This window comes from Acomys russatus, chromosome 13, assembly GCF_903995435.1.
Source record: "Acomys russatus chromosome 13, mAcoRus1.1, whole genome shotgun sequence".
NCBI lineage: Eukaryota > Metazoa > Chordata > Mammalia > Rodentia > Muridae > Acomys > Acomys russatus.
In genome coordinates, this window is record NC_067149.1 from 47005279 (window position 1) to 47017957 (window position 12679).

General features: G+C 40.9%; 1 protein-coding gene across 10 annotated transcripts in view; it reads right to left on the bottom strand.

Annotated features, from left to right (window-relative positions):
• The window catches only part of Erc1 (ELKS/RAB6-interacting/CAST family member 1), a 259649-nt gene that overhangs the window by 176639 nt on the left and 70331 nt on the right, over nt 1-12679 (bottom strand). For all 10 annotated transcript variants that reach the window (XM_051155233.1, XM_051155234.1, XM_051155230.1 and 7 more), the window contains 4 exons: nt 7179-7346; nt 4977-5114; nt 2643-2783; nt 1285-1425 (listed from right to left, as the gene is read on the bottom strand). In XM_051155233.1, coding sequence (XP_051011190.1) covers nt 1285-1425; nt 2643-2783; nt 4977-5114; nt 7179-7346 — 588 coding nt within the window. The remainder of the gene's footprint in view (nt 1-1284; nt 1426-2642; nt 2784-4976; nt 5115-7178; nt 7347-12679) is intronic.

Genomic DNA, 12679 nt, shown 5'->3' on the forward strand with positions numbered 1-12679 from the left:
TTCCAGGTGAGTGGCAAACACTGTGATCAGCACTGATGAGCTCAATATGTTCCACAGAATACCACCAAGCTGTGGGCACAGAGCCATGGTGTGCTGGTTTGTTCTTACCAACTTGGTATCAAGTTAGTCATCTAGAAAGAAGGACTCTCAACTGAGAGACTGCCTCCATCAGGCTGCCTACAGTCTGTGTGCTGTTTTCTTAACTACTGTTGATGTGGGAAGGCTCAGCCCATGTGGGCACTGTCACCCTGGGAACACAGTCCTGAGCTGTACAGTGAGCCATGGAAATCAACCATCCTTCCACGGCCTCTGCTTCAGTTCCTGCCCTCACATCTATCCGTGACGGGCTGCGAGCTGTATGAAATAAATCCTTTCCTCCTCTTGCTGCCTGTGCTCACGGTGTTTATCACAGCAACACAAAGTACACTAAGACACCTGGCTTTGAACTCAGTGGGTTACAAAAATAAACCAGGAAAAAAAAGAAAAATGTATGTGAGAAAGAGACTTGGGGGCAGGTAAAAGAGACAGAAAAGAAAGAGGTGACAGCAATCAAAATGTACAATACATATTATGAACCTGTCAAAACAGCACAGACTTCAGAGACTCTAGTGACAAGCAAGAATTTAATCTAGACTAAACTGGGGTAACGAGAAGCTACAGCGTGGTAAGAACAAAGGGAAAGAGAAGCAACCCTGAAAGAGCAAAGAGCAGACTGCAGGAACTTTCTAGAAGGTGCCTCCTGAATAGGAAAGTCTTCCTCCTCCCAAACTTATATACTGAAGGCTAGATTGCCAATGCCACAGTGACTGAGGAGTGAGTGAGTCAATCAGGTGGCTCTGATCTATCTGTGGGATAATCACAGAACTATAACGTGATGGCACGTGCTGAGGTGGGAACTCAGAGGATCTCAGTAGAGGAAGTAGGTCACTAGGGACACGATCGTAAAGCAACACCTTGTCCTCATTCCTATCTGCTTTGTTGGTGACCACGATGCCCTGCTTCACTAAACACTGAAAGTGCAGAAATCATCTAGCCATGGACTGTAACCTCTCAAACTGTAAATTTTAAGAAATAGTCCCTACTTTAATGCTGTTTGTCTTCGGTGTTTGATCACAACTACAAGACCAAACATACCTCTAAGCAATTAAAAATAAAATAATTGTAAAATATGTATTGTCATTGCAATTGTTAACTTTAAAAACAAAAACAACACCACAAAAAACCACTCAGACCTATCTACAATGTTCTTATGTAAAGAAACGTAAGAATGGGAACTTCTTCAACCTTTTTCAACTGTGATTCCATCTTCAGGCATTCTTCCTTCTTCTGCTCCAGAGCAATTTCTAGGGTCTTGAGCCGTGAGTCCTTTTTCAGTCCTGAGGAAGCCAGAGAAGAAGCATGCTCCTTGAGATCCAAGAGAGAAGCCTAAAAGTTAAGACATATTTGGAATAAATACTACAAAACAAAATGTAGGTTTAACTTTTTAAACTTATATTCATAGTGTCTGGAAGTTTCCATTTCAAGAACATCCATGAACTATAAAACTTTCAGACATTAGTTTAGCTTTCAGACATTAATTAAAATAAGGCTGATCCTCAGTACTAACTACAGATAACATAAATGATCCTAAAAATGGCTGGAGATGCAGCTCAGGTAAAGAGCTTGCCTAGTATGCATCAAGTGTTGGGTTCAAGTTCCAGAACCACAAAGACCAGGCATGGGACACAGCTGTAATTGCAGGACTTGGGAGGTGGAGGCCGGAGGATGAGAAGTTGAAGGCTAGCTTGAGATATGGAGCCCCTGTCTCAGAAACAGAACAAGAGGGGCTGGAGCGATAGCTCAGAGGTTAAGAGCACTGGCTGCTCTTCCAAAGGACCTGAGTTCAATTCCCAGCAACCACATGGTGAGTCACAAAGTGCCCTCTTCTGGTGTACATGTATACATGCAAGCAGAACAATATATAATAATAAATAAATAAGTCTTAAAAAAAAACAAAAAACAAAAAACAAAAAACAACAATAATTCTAACCTGATGTATTTATTCTCACAAAATAAATGGAGGCTGAGCTTTGAGAATTTAAGTAGGCAAACTTACTGACTACACTAACTTAAATGTGTATTTCTCCTCTTTTAGTAGGAAATTCTTGTAGAGACTTATTTGTATAAATTTTCCTAAAGTTCTCAGACAAACCCACTGGATCACTCATCACACAACACTCAACATTTTAACGTTTTACGTTATACTAACAGGATTATTCAAAAATAAGGGCAAAATTCATGAAGTCAACTAAGTAATAGGCCATCATGTTTCTAATAGCGGTTATAATTAGATTTCCTTCTTCTGTGTGCCACTTTTCTTACTGTTAGCAGTGTTTCTCCAAATGTAAGTGGGCTTCAGTCACTCTAGGATCTGCGTGAGGATCAGAATCCCATAAGAAACCTACTCTTAGGACAGAGCTCAAGGCAGTAAAAGAGTGAGATGATGAGCCAATCTACTGTGGCCCTCGCAGGTTCCTGAGCGACTAGAAAGCCTGCCACTGAGTACTAAGAAAATCTTTCTTGGTGGTCAGCATCGTGCACACAGCGAAGATTACACAGTGCAATGATGAAACAAGCTGAGTCACTCATCTGGAGATCCTAACCTCCTTCTCTGAGAGGTCTCCTTGCAACATGCTGACTTTTTCTTTCAAGTCTTTGAGATCTTTCTTGTAGGTATCAATCTCCTCTTGCTTCTCTCGCTCATCTCTGTCCCGCTGCTCCTTTAAGCGCTCAATTGTCCGTTCCTGGGAAGAAAGCACACCAGGCATGAGGGTACTCCACTTCTCTTACATCATGTAACATACTCTGTTTCCTCTGATAAAACTCAAACTCTTGTAATCTCTTAAAAAGTCACTATAAACTCCTCAAGAATTCACTTTTCTAAGAACTCATTTTTCCTATCATAACCAGTAATTCCCAACTTTGTTTATTTTTAAATATGAACAGTCAGGTTCCTATCATTTCAAATATTACTAGATATCACTAAAGAATTCTCTTAAAACATTCCTATTTAAATTAAATTTCCAAGCAACTACAAACTGATATGTATGCCCTTAGGACAGTAAGTAATACATATTTTTTCACTATAATAATACTAACACACACTACCTACAAAACAATAGGAATTACTCCTAACTTATAGATCAAATGTGGGAGAGAAATGATACACCGATCTTAAATAAAAGAGAGCAAAGAAGCCATATAAAAATTAAAACTTCTGCTGCCAGGTTCTCAGGAAGTGTGAAGGCTAAAGCAATTTAAGTGTATTTCTCGGTAATTAAAAATATATACACAGAACATGCATTCACTCTGGCAAGCAGGTCAAAGCATCCTGAGTCCAAATGACCCAAGGAGTGTTGTCTTATGACTCTAAAAAGAATCCAGTTGTCTGTAGGAAAGCACAGCATGATAGGATAATCCTTTCTTCTCAACACTTAGGAATTGGAGGTAGGAGCATCAAGAGTTATAGATCGCCCTGAGTCTAATGGCTAGTCTTGATTGTCAACTTTAAGATATCTGTAATTAACTAAAGCACAAATGGCAGGGCAGACCAGTGAAGGATCTTTTTCCCTTAATTAAATCATTTGAAGTGGAAAGACCAACTTCTAATCCAGATCTTTGAGGCAGAAAAATACAACATTAACCCAGACCTTTTGAGGTGGGAAGATCCACCTTTGACCTAGGCCACGCCTTCTGCTGGCAGCCTATATAAAGGGCATGGAAAAAGGAAACTAGCTCTGTTTGCATTGCTTGTTCCCACTCTCACTAGCAAGTGCATTTCTTTTTCAGGATCCTGGCATATACTGAAGACCAGCTGAGACAGGCAGTGTTGTAGACTGAACAACTACTGGATTCTTAAACCTTCCATTGTGGATTTGCAGGACCACAGCTTGTAAGCCATTCTAATAAATCCTAGATAGATAGATAGATAGATGGCAGATTCATTTTATAAATGCTGTTCCTCTAGAGAATTGACTAATACACTGAGTGACGCAGCAAGCCTGAGGCTGGCCTAAGTCACATGAGAACTACATCACAAAACAAACCCCACTTCTAAAAATAAACAACAAAAGAGCAAGAAACAAACAAAAACACCATAAAGAGATTCTTTTAAATACCTTCTAAGATGGTTTAGAGCATTTCTTCATTCAACCATTCCTTAAAAAGTCAACTATGTTCATAAAGATAAAATAAAGTACTATAAGCCAAAGGGCTAAGAGGTGGCTCAGTGGTTAAGAACACTGGCTGCTCTTCTAGAGGACTCAGGTTCAATTCCCAGCACCCACATGGCAGCTCACAACTGTCTACAACTCCAGTACCAGGACATCCAATGCCTTCTTTGACCTCTGGGAATATAAGGTATACATGGGATGCACAGATATAAATGCAGGTAAAGCATATATATATATGTGTGTGATGTGTGGGGATGGATAGATAGATAGATAGATAAACAGACAAGCAAGCAAGCAGGCAGACGTGTGTGTGTGTGTGTGTGTGTGTGTGTGTGTGTGTGTGTGTGTTATAAATTTAAATTTTATTTAGGAGTAAGCCAAGTATAGAAAACTAGTAAAGATGTAATATTCATGAATAAAATCCATAACTACACCATGTGGTGGGAAGGTAACAAAGGACAGCTAGTCTGGGACAACATCCTAATAATCAATGTCCAGTACCCTGCACATCTAGTTAATCAAATAATGAACTTTCTTTTCCTTCAGAAAACAGCAACAAAGGGAAGACATGTGTAATGGTCTTTTGGTATGCAACCAACCTTGCCCAGAAGTTGGTGCTAAATTCTAATAGTAACTAGATTGTCTCTCCACCTTATACTATGCACATCAGCAGCAAAAAGAACTCTTTCCATGGAAAGAAAGTATCCTCTATATGTATAGCCAATTGTAGAATAATGAGGAAGTAGAGCCAGGCCAGTCGCTCACTTTATCTGCAAGAGCCTCCTCCAGAGTCGTGAGAGCTGTGTCTGTGTTGGTGGTATCCGCCTGTAGAGACTTGACTCGTTCTTTCAAGCTGCTCATCTGCTTTTCTTTATCTCTCAGTTGCTCCTGAAGATTCTCAATCTAAATATACATACACATTTAAGGAAAAAAAATCATTAAAAAGGGTAGAACTTGGCACAATAAAAATTATTTAAGGCATAAACAAACTATGATGTGGGTATATGTGTGCTCTGTAGAAATAATTTAAACTTAATTGTTTCAAAATGATATGCTAAACCCTTACTACAGCCAGAATTTTACACTACAACAGAGAAAAGACAAACATCCTATGGACATACACAAGATAAGCAAATCCCTAACAAAAGAAGGTAAGCTGTGAGGTGCAAAGACAGCAGTGCTCAGAGGGACTGCAATGGATCCATACAAAATAGGATGATGCCACTGTGGATGCCAGGAGAGACTTCCTTACAAATCAAAGGACAAAGAACATGGCAACTAGACAAAAGACCAAATCAGCTGAATACAGGAAAAACTGTTCTTGTATGTTAGTGTTTAGATTTTTAAAACACCCTTTATCTAAACAGCAAGTGTTTTCAATGAAACTTCTTATTATGGTCATTCATTTCTTTTCCCACACTTAAATGCATTCATTTACCCAAAAGAATTACTGATTTCTCCTACCCAAGTACTAACTAGCTAGGCCTGCCTCTGCTTGGCTTATGAGATCAGACAAGACTGGGCACATTCAGAGTTGTATATCAGTAAACAATTAATAATTTCCCATAGCATGCCAGGCACTGGCACTACTAAGAAAAATGAGGCCCACTTTTATTTTATGATATGAGAAAGAGTGTCCCATTATAAAGTTGAGGCTGAACAATAGATGGAACTACTGGCCACTTAAGGAAGAAAGTTTGAATTTCAGAGAGATGAGCATCATTAGAGAGTTCAGTCCTAGAAATGACCTGTCAACTTTAAATAATTTTCATGGCTCTGGAAATGGAATTTAAACCAACTTCCATACAACTTGGTAAATAGTTCTGGGGTTCTATTTGCTTAGGTAAGAGATTATAGGAAGTAAAAAATAAGACAAATCAAGCAGAGTAGTGCAGGCCTACAATGTCAGCATTTTGGGAGAAAGAGGCAGGAGAAACAAGAATTTTGGGTCATGCTGGACCACAAAGTTAGTACAAGGACAATCTTGGCTACATGCTACTCTGCCTAGGTATGTAGGTAGGTAGGCAGGCAGGCAGAGCGATTGGGGCGGGAGAGACAGAGACAGACAGACAGACAGGCACAGAAATGGCTAAGACACATGGAAATTAAGCAGATACTATAATATATTGTGGCAAAGTACTTTTATGGTCAATGTGTATTTGAGGTTCTAAATGCTTCCTATACTTAGTTGTCTCATTTTCTCCAAGATTTTTAAGGAGTTTTTACCATTATTTTTATTGGAGACGCTTTCTATGCCTCCATCTTGTAGTTCTTCTCCCTCAAGGGGCCAGATTTGGTCTTTACATTTGCTCTTTATGCTTTATTTCTCTCTTTAAAAAAAAAAAAAAAAATGTATTTTTTTTTCTTTTCTTTTTTTTTTTTAATTTGTTTATTTCAACTGAGCCACAATGAAGAGATGGTCTCCAACTTGTTGAGCCACCTGCAGGTTGTACGGTGTGATCTAGGTTTCTAGCGCTCACCAGTGCAGGGCTGAGCTTGTGGTGATGCACCTCTGTTTGAGTTATTTCTACTCCTGAAGGTAATCCCTCACCCACATTCTTGCATGTAACCCTCATAAAACTCGTTGATTCGCTAAGGTGGACTGTGGTGCTATTCAAACTCAGGTCTGTATCAATTTCTAAGACATTTTTGAGAAACAGGATGAAAACTCCTACTGAAAGATAGGAAGGATACTTAATGCAGACCTCATTAAAGACTGAATACAAAAGCTGGGTGCCTCCCAGCACTCGGGAGGCAGAGGCAGGCTGATGTCTGTGAGTCCAAATCCAGCCTGGTCTACAAAGTGAGTCCAGGACAGCCAGGGCTACACAAAGAAACCCTGTCTTGAAAAACAAAAACAAACAAAAAATAAGACTGAGCACACTGAGCAGTCTACCTCCTGCAGCAGGAGGAGAGTGGCGCAGTGCAGCGCACGTGCGCCGCTGTGCTCAGAGCCCCTTGGCTCACCTTCTTCTGAAGAACATTGACTTTCCGCTCCTTCACATCCAACATGTCCTTGAGGTCGTGTATCTCTCCAGCTTGTGTGCCCTTCTCTTCAGCCATATCCTGAATTTGTTTGGTTTTTTTATTTAGCATAGTCTCCTTTTCTTCCAAACGCAATCGGAGAGCATCCACCTAAGAACAGAAGATTTACAAACGATGAATGAAACAGAAAGAGGAGGAATAGAACTCCTTGGAATAGAGTTGCCATATCTCAAATATAATAACACAGGGATTAAAGGGAGTTAAACTACTTTATTTTTAAAATTACAAAATAAGTAGTAAAATGATTAGAATTTACATTCCAAATTTACCATATTCAAAGGATATCAAATAAAAAGCAGAGGCAGTACACAGGAGTCCGTAGCCTTCCTCTAAAGAGCTTTCTCAGTCAGAATGGCTGCTGAAAGAGCCAACATTTGAACTGGGAACTAGCTGACAGAAGACCCTTACTAGGTATAAAACAGAAGGTGGAACAGGCATTCTAGAAAAGGAAAGAGAATACTGAAAAATGCAACTACCCAATACAGCATGTTTTAGTAAACTCATTTGCAATAACTGAGCACAAAGCAAAATAAGGACATGAGATAAGCCTAAAAGGACATATTTAAAAGGCCCCAACTGCCAAATACGGTGCTTAATTTTATCCTGTTTGCAAACTGAAGTGGTTTTGAATATGTTTGGCCAACAGGGATGGCACTGTTAGGAGATGCAGCCTTGTTGGAATAGGTGTGGTCTTGTTGGAGGAAGTGCATCGCTGTTGGGGTGGGCTTTGAGGTCTCCAATGCTCAAGTCCACACAGTGTGGAATCAGAACCTCCTCCTGGCTGCCTAGAGAGGACAATTTCTTTCTGGCTGCCTGCAGATCAAGATGTAGAACTCTCTTTTCCTTCTCCAGCACCATGTCTGCGTGCACTATGCCATGCTTCCTGCCATGATGACAATGGACTAAACCTCTTAACTGTAAGCCAGCCCCTATCTGAATGTTTTCTTTTATAAGAGTTGCCTTACTCATTGTCTCTTCACAACAATAAAACCCTAACTGAGACACAAGTGAAAGTCAATAAAAACTTGTAAAGAGGAGAAAATAATGATCAATATTTATGTTCCAGAAAAACTATGCTCACAGCCTTCTGGTCACTGCAACACAAAGACAATTGCTAGTTTCAACTTTTGCAGAACTTAGAACCTAACGGAGAAGACCGCAGCATCATGGAGCATATAATATTTTAGAGGGAGTAATGGAAGTGAAGTACAGTATTTTCTAAAAGTACAGAATAGGGACTGGAGAGATGGCCCAGTGGATAGTGACCAAGCCTGACAACCTGAGCTCAATCCCCAGACCACACATTGGGGGCAGACTGACTTACCAAGTTGTCCTCTTACCTCTACACACATACACTAGACACATAAGTTTAAGAAAAAGAATAGCTCAGCTTGAAGAGCTGATACTAGGCACTAGAGGCTGGAGAAGCTTGGGTAACCTGTGAAGGATGAGCAATGGTGAGTGGTGAGGAAGGTTACAGGGACGCTTTCAGAGTGAAGGGACCATAAATAATGGTGATCAGAACAGATGTTAACTTCTCAAGAAGCTACACACAGGACAGCTAAGGCTAAGAACAGGAAGGAAGTCATGGGAGAGAAGGCTAAAGGTAGGTCCACATCAGGGTCAGGTCTAGAAGTTTGTATTTTATTGCCTATAAAAAGGAAAAATGAGAGAGAAGAGCCAAAGATAGCTTCCACCTTTGTGAAGGAGACTGGTTAATTTCGCCTACTGAAGGGAACAAGAACCTCTTCTGCTCTAAGAGATCTTGAATAGATCAATGTTGGGACGAGAGCCACACAGCTCATTCTCAGAACTCCATGCTCATGGCCTGCTCAATACTCCAAGTTACAAAAGGCCCCAAGGAGCTTTTACAAATCAGACCTGTCAATACTTATTAAGCTCCAAATTCAGACTTTCAGTAGCTTCAGGGCTCAGGGTATAGCTCATTTGGTAGAGTGCTTTCCTGGCTCACAGGAAGCACTGAGGGCTCAACCCCTAGCACCCCATTATTTTATAGGAATTTTCTACAGGTTCAAACATCCCCTACTAGAGAAAGGCTCTTAAGACCCAAGAAGTAAACTTACATCTGGGAAAGCTGGAACTTACAAGGTTCACAAGGCCACTCCCCAAGGTTATACTACAGAGTGAAGTTCCTGCCAGGGGAACTTCCTAGAGCAAACTAGCGAAGCTACTGAAGGAGAGTGTGTGACCTGCCATACAGAGAGGGCTCAGGGTTTGTGAGCGGGGGTGGGCTTTTCAGCAATCGAGCTGCCCTGAAGCTACTGAAGGAGAGTGTGTGACCTGCCAAACAGAGAGGGCTCAGGTTTGTGAGCGGGGGTGGGCTTTTCAGCGATCGAGCTGCCCTGAAGCTACTGAAGGAGAGTGTGTGACCTGCCAAACAGAGAGGGCTCAGGTTTGTGAGCGGGGGTGGGCTTTTCAGCGATCGAGCTGCCCTGAAGCTACTGAAGGAGAGTGTGTGACCTGCCATACAGAGAGGGCTCGGGTTTGTGAGCGGGGGTGGGCTTTTCAGCGATCGAGCTGCCCTGAAGCTACTGAAGGAGAGTGTGTGACCTGCCATACAGAGAGGGCTCGGGTTTGTGAGCGGGGGTGGGCTTTTCAGCGATCGAGCTGCCCTGAAGCTACTGAAGGAGAGTGTGTGACCTGCCATGCAGAGAGGGCTCAGGGTTGTGAGCAGGGGTGGGCTTTTCAGCGATCGAGCTGCCCTGAGTTCTTCCTGCTCTTCTAAGTACATCAAATAAATTAACTGGTTCACAATTTTTGAACTGTTACTTTGGTCTTGTCAGTTCCCTATCTGAGATGAAAAAACATTTGTGTCCCATTCTCCCAGTAGATGCCTCTCACCACACACACACACACACACACACACACACACACACACACACACACACGCCAGATATGGTAGCACACTCATGTGATCCTGAAGAGCGTCAGGAGAACCTGGGCACATCTGGAAAGTGAACTTGTCACTTTAAGATGAGCCAACCCTTGCTCCAAGGGTTGTGCAACCCTTTCCCAAGGGAGCTACTCAGTGAACCCTTTAGAAATGCTGGCAAGGGAAAGACCAATCCGAGAGAAGAAAGGGAAGTTAGGAAGGAAAATGATCCCAGCAGTCTCTAGACAGTGCAAACCAGAGGCCCTGGGCAGACTCTCGCCTCTGGGACCCCTTCCATCCCTTTGATGGAAACTTTATATAAAGTCTATCTCTTTTTCTTTTTTTTTTTCCTTTTTTGCCCCCTCCCTGTTGCTGGTCCTCTTCCATTTGAAGTTTTTTTGAAGCCTTCTCGTGTCTGTCACTTTCACTGTCAAGGTTCTGTGGTTCTTATTCCTGTTTCAGGCTGTGGCCATTTCCATGGTCACTCAAGCTTGTGACCACATGATCTACACCTGTCTTCTCACTTTTCTGGTAGAAACCATTCCCCACTGCCTGCTCACTTCCACTGTGTTTGCACGGACCTTCTTTCTATGACAAACCGAGCAGTAGCCCCTGGATAGCTGGCCCTCACCTAACACCCCTGAAATACCCCAGCTCTCCAGGGATAAAGGCAGGAAGAAGTTTGTTAATTTAAAGTAGCAAGTCCATTGAAGAAGCCTTGTATGGGGGCTGGAAAGATGGCTCAGTGGTTAAGAACACTCTCTGCTCTTCCAGAAGACTTGGGTTTGATTCCTAGTACCACATGGCAGCTCACAATTGTCTGTAACTGAAGTTTTAGGGGATTCAATACGTTCTCTTCTGGTCTCTGTGGGCACCTGACATGAAAGTGGAACACAGACATACATATAAAATACCCGTACTCATAAAATAAAATTTAAAAATTAAGCTTTTACATAAGACACATATTTTCTTAAAAATATAGGAAGAACAACAGAATTGTTTAAAATATTTCAAATTCGTTCATGACTATGTGTGTGTGTGTGTTGAGAGACGGGGACTAATCTAAGACTAAATGTAATTTTTATACCAATGGCTCTCAATCTTTCTAATGTTGTTATACTGTACTGCAGTTCCCCATGTTGTGGTGACCCTCAAACATAAATTTATTTTTGTTGCAACTTCATAACTGGTTTTGCCATGGTTATAAATCATAATGTAAATGTCTGTTTTCTGATGGTCTTAAGCAATTCCTGTGAAAGAGTCACACCGAGGAGGTCATGACATACAAGCTGAGAACCACTGTTTTATACTAACAAAACTTAAAGGAAAGACCCATGAGAACTGAGATGGCTTAGCAGTTAAGAGCCCTACTTGTTACTCTAGAAGACCCAAGTCAGATACCCAGCACGATCATTTGTAATTCTCATTCCAGGGTTTCCGACACTCTTCTGGCCTCCATGGGCCCTTCACACATGTGGCACACAGACATATGTGCAGATAAAACACTTACACATATAAAATAAAACCTTAAGAAACCCTGTCTCGAAAAACCAAAAAAAAAAAAAAAAAAAAAAAAAAAAAAAAAAAAAAAAAACCTTAAAATAGAACTGAGTATTTTCCAGTTATTGACATTACAAAATAAACATCAATAGGAAAATGCTAGTACACTAAATAAGATTTCTTATGATATAAGTCAATGAAAAGTCAAGTCATAGATGAGAAAATACTTAGAAATCATAAATTTTATTTCAAAACATTTCTGTCTATAAGATAAACAGTTGTCAAAAACTCAAGAAAACAATATTTAATGTTGACAAGAACGGGAGTCTAGCTGCTGAACATAAACAGATAACATTAGTCACTTTTCTCCTTGTCATAACAAAATACAGAACAAAGCAAGGGAAGAAGAGGGTCTTGTCTGCAGTTTAAGAGTAGATACAGCCCACTGGGGTGCAGGAATAAGTGGCTGCTGGTTACACTGCATCTGCTGTACACAGAGTGTAAGATTGGCAAAGTGGAGAACAGGGAGGGACAAGTGGGCCCAGGCTACAAAACCTCCAGGCCTAACCTCATTGGTCTACCCAAGAAGGGCTCCCCCCTCATGGTAACACAATCTTCCCTAACAGCTCCCACAGCCGGCAAACAAGTGTACACACACACATGAACCTGTGGGAACATTTCAGATCCAAACCACAACACCTGGCAATGACTGCACTTTGAAAAGAGCCTACAAATACCACTCTATAACATTAAATGAATATAATTTAAGAGTTCCCAAAGCAATAACTGAAAAATATAGAAAAACTAACAGTGGAAATGCAAACTGAAATTACTCATGTACATAGGACATATGTATTTCTACCTTAAAACAGTTTTCTCAATCTCGAAACAAAAAGATAAGTATAGCCTCATAATTTAGGAACAGAAAGTACACATAAAATAGAAGAATTATTGATAATACACAGGGTATCAGTGAGAGTAAGAACATGTGTCAAGCAAACATAGTATATTAATAATTCATCTAAGCCTC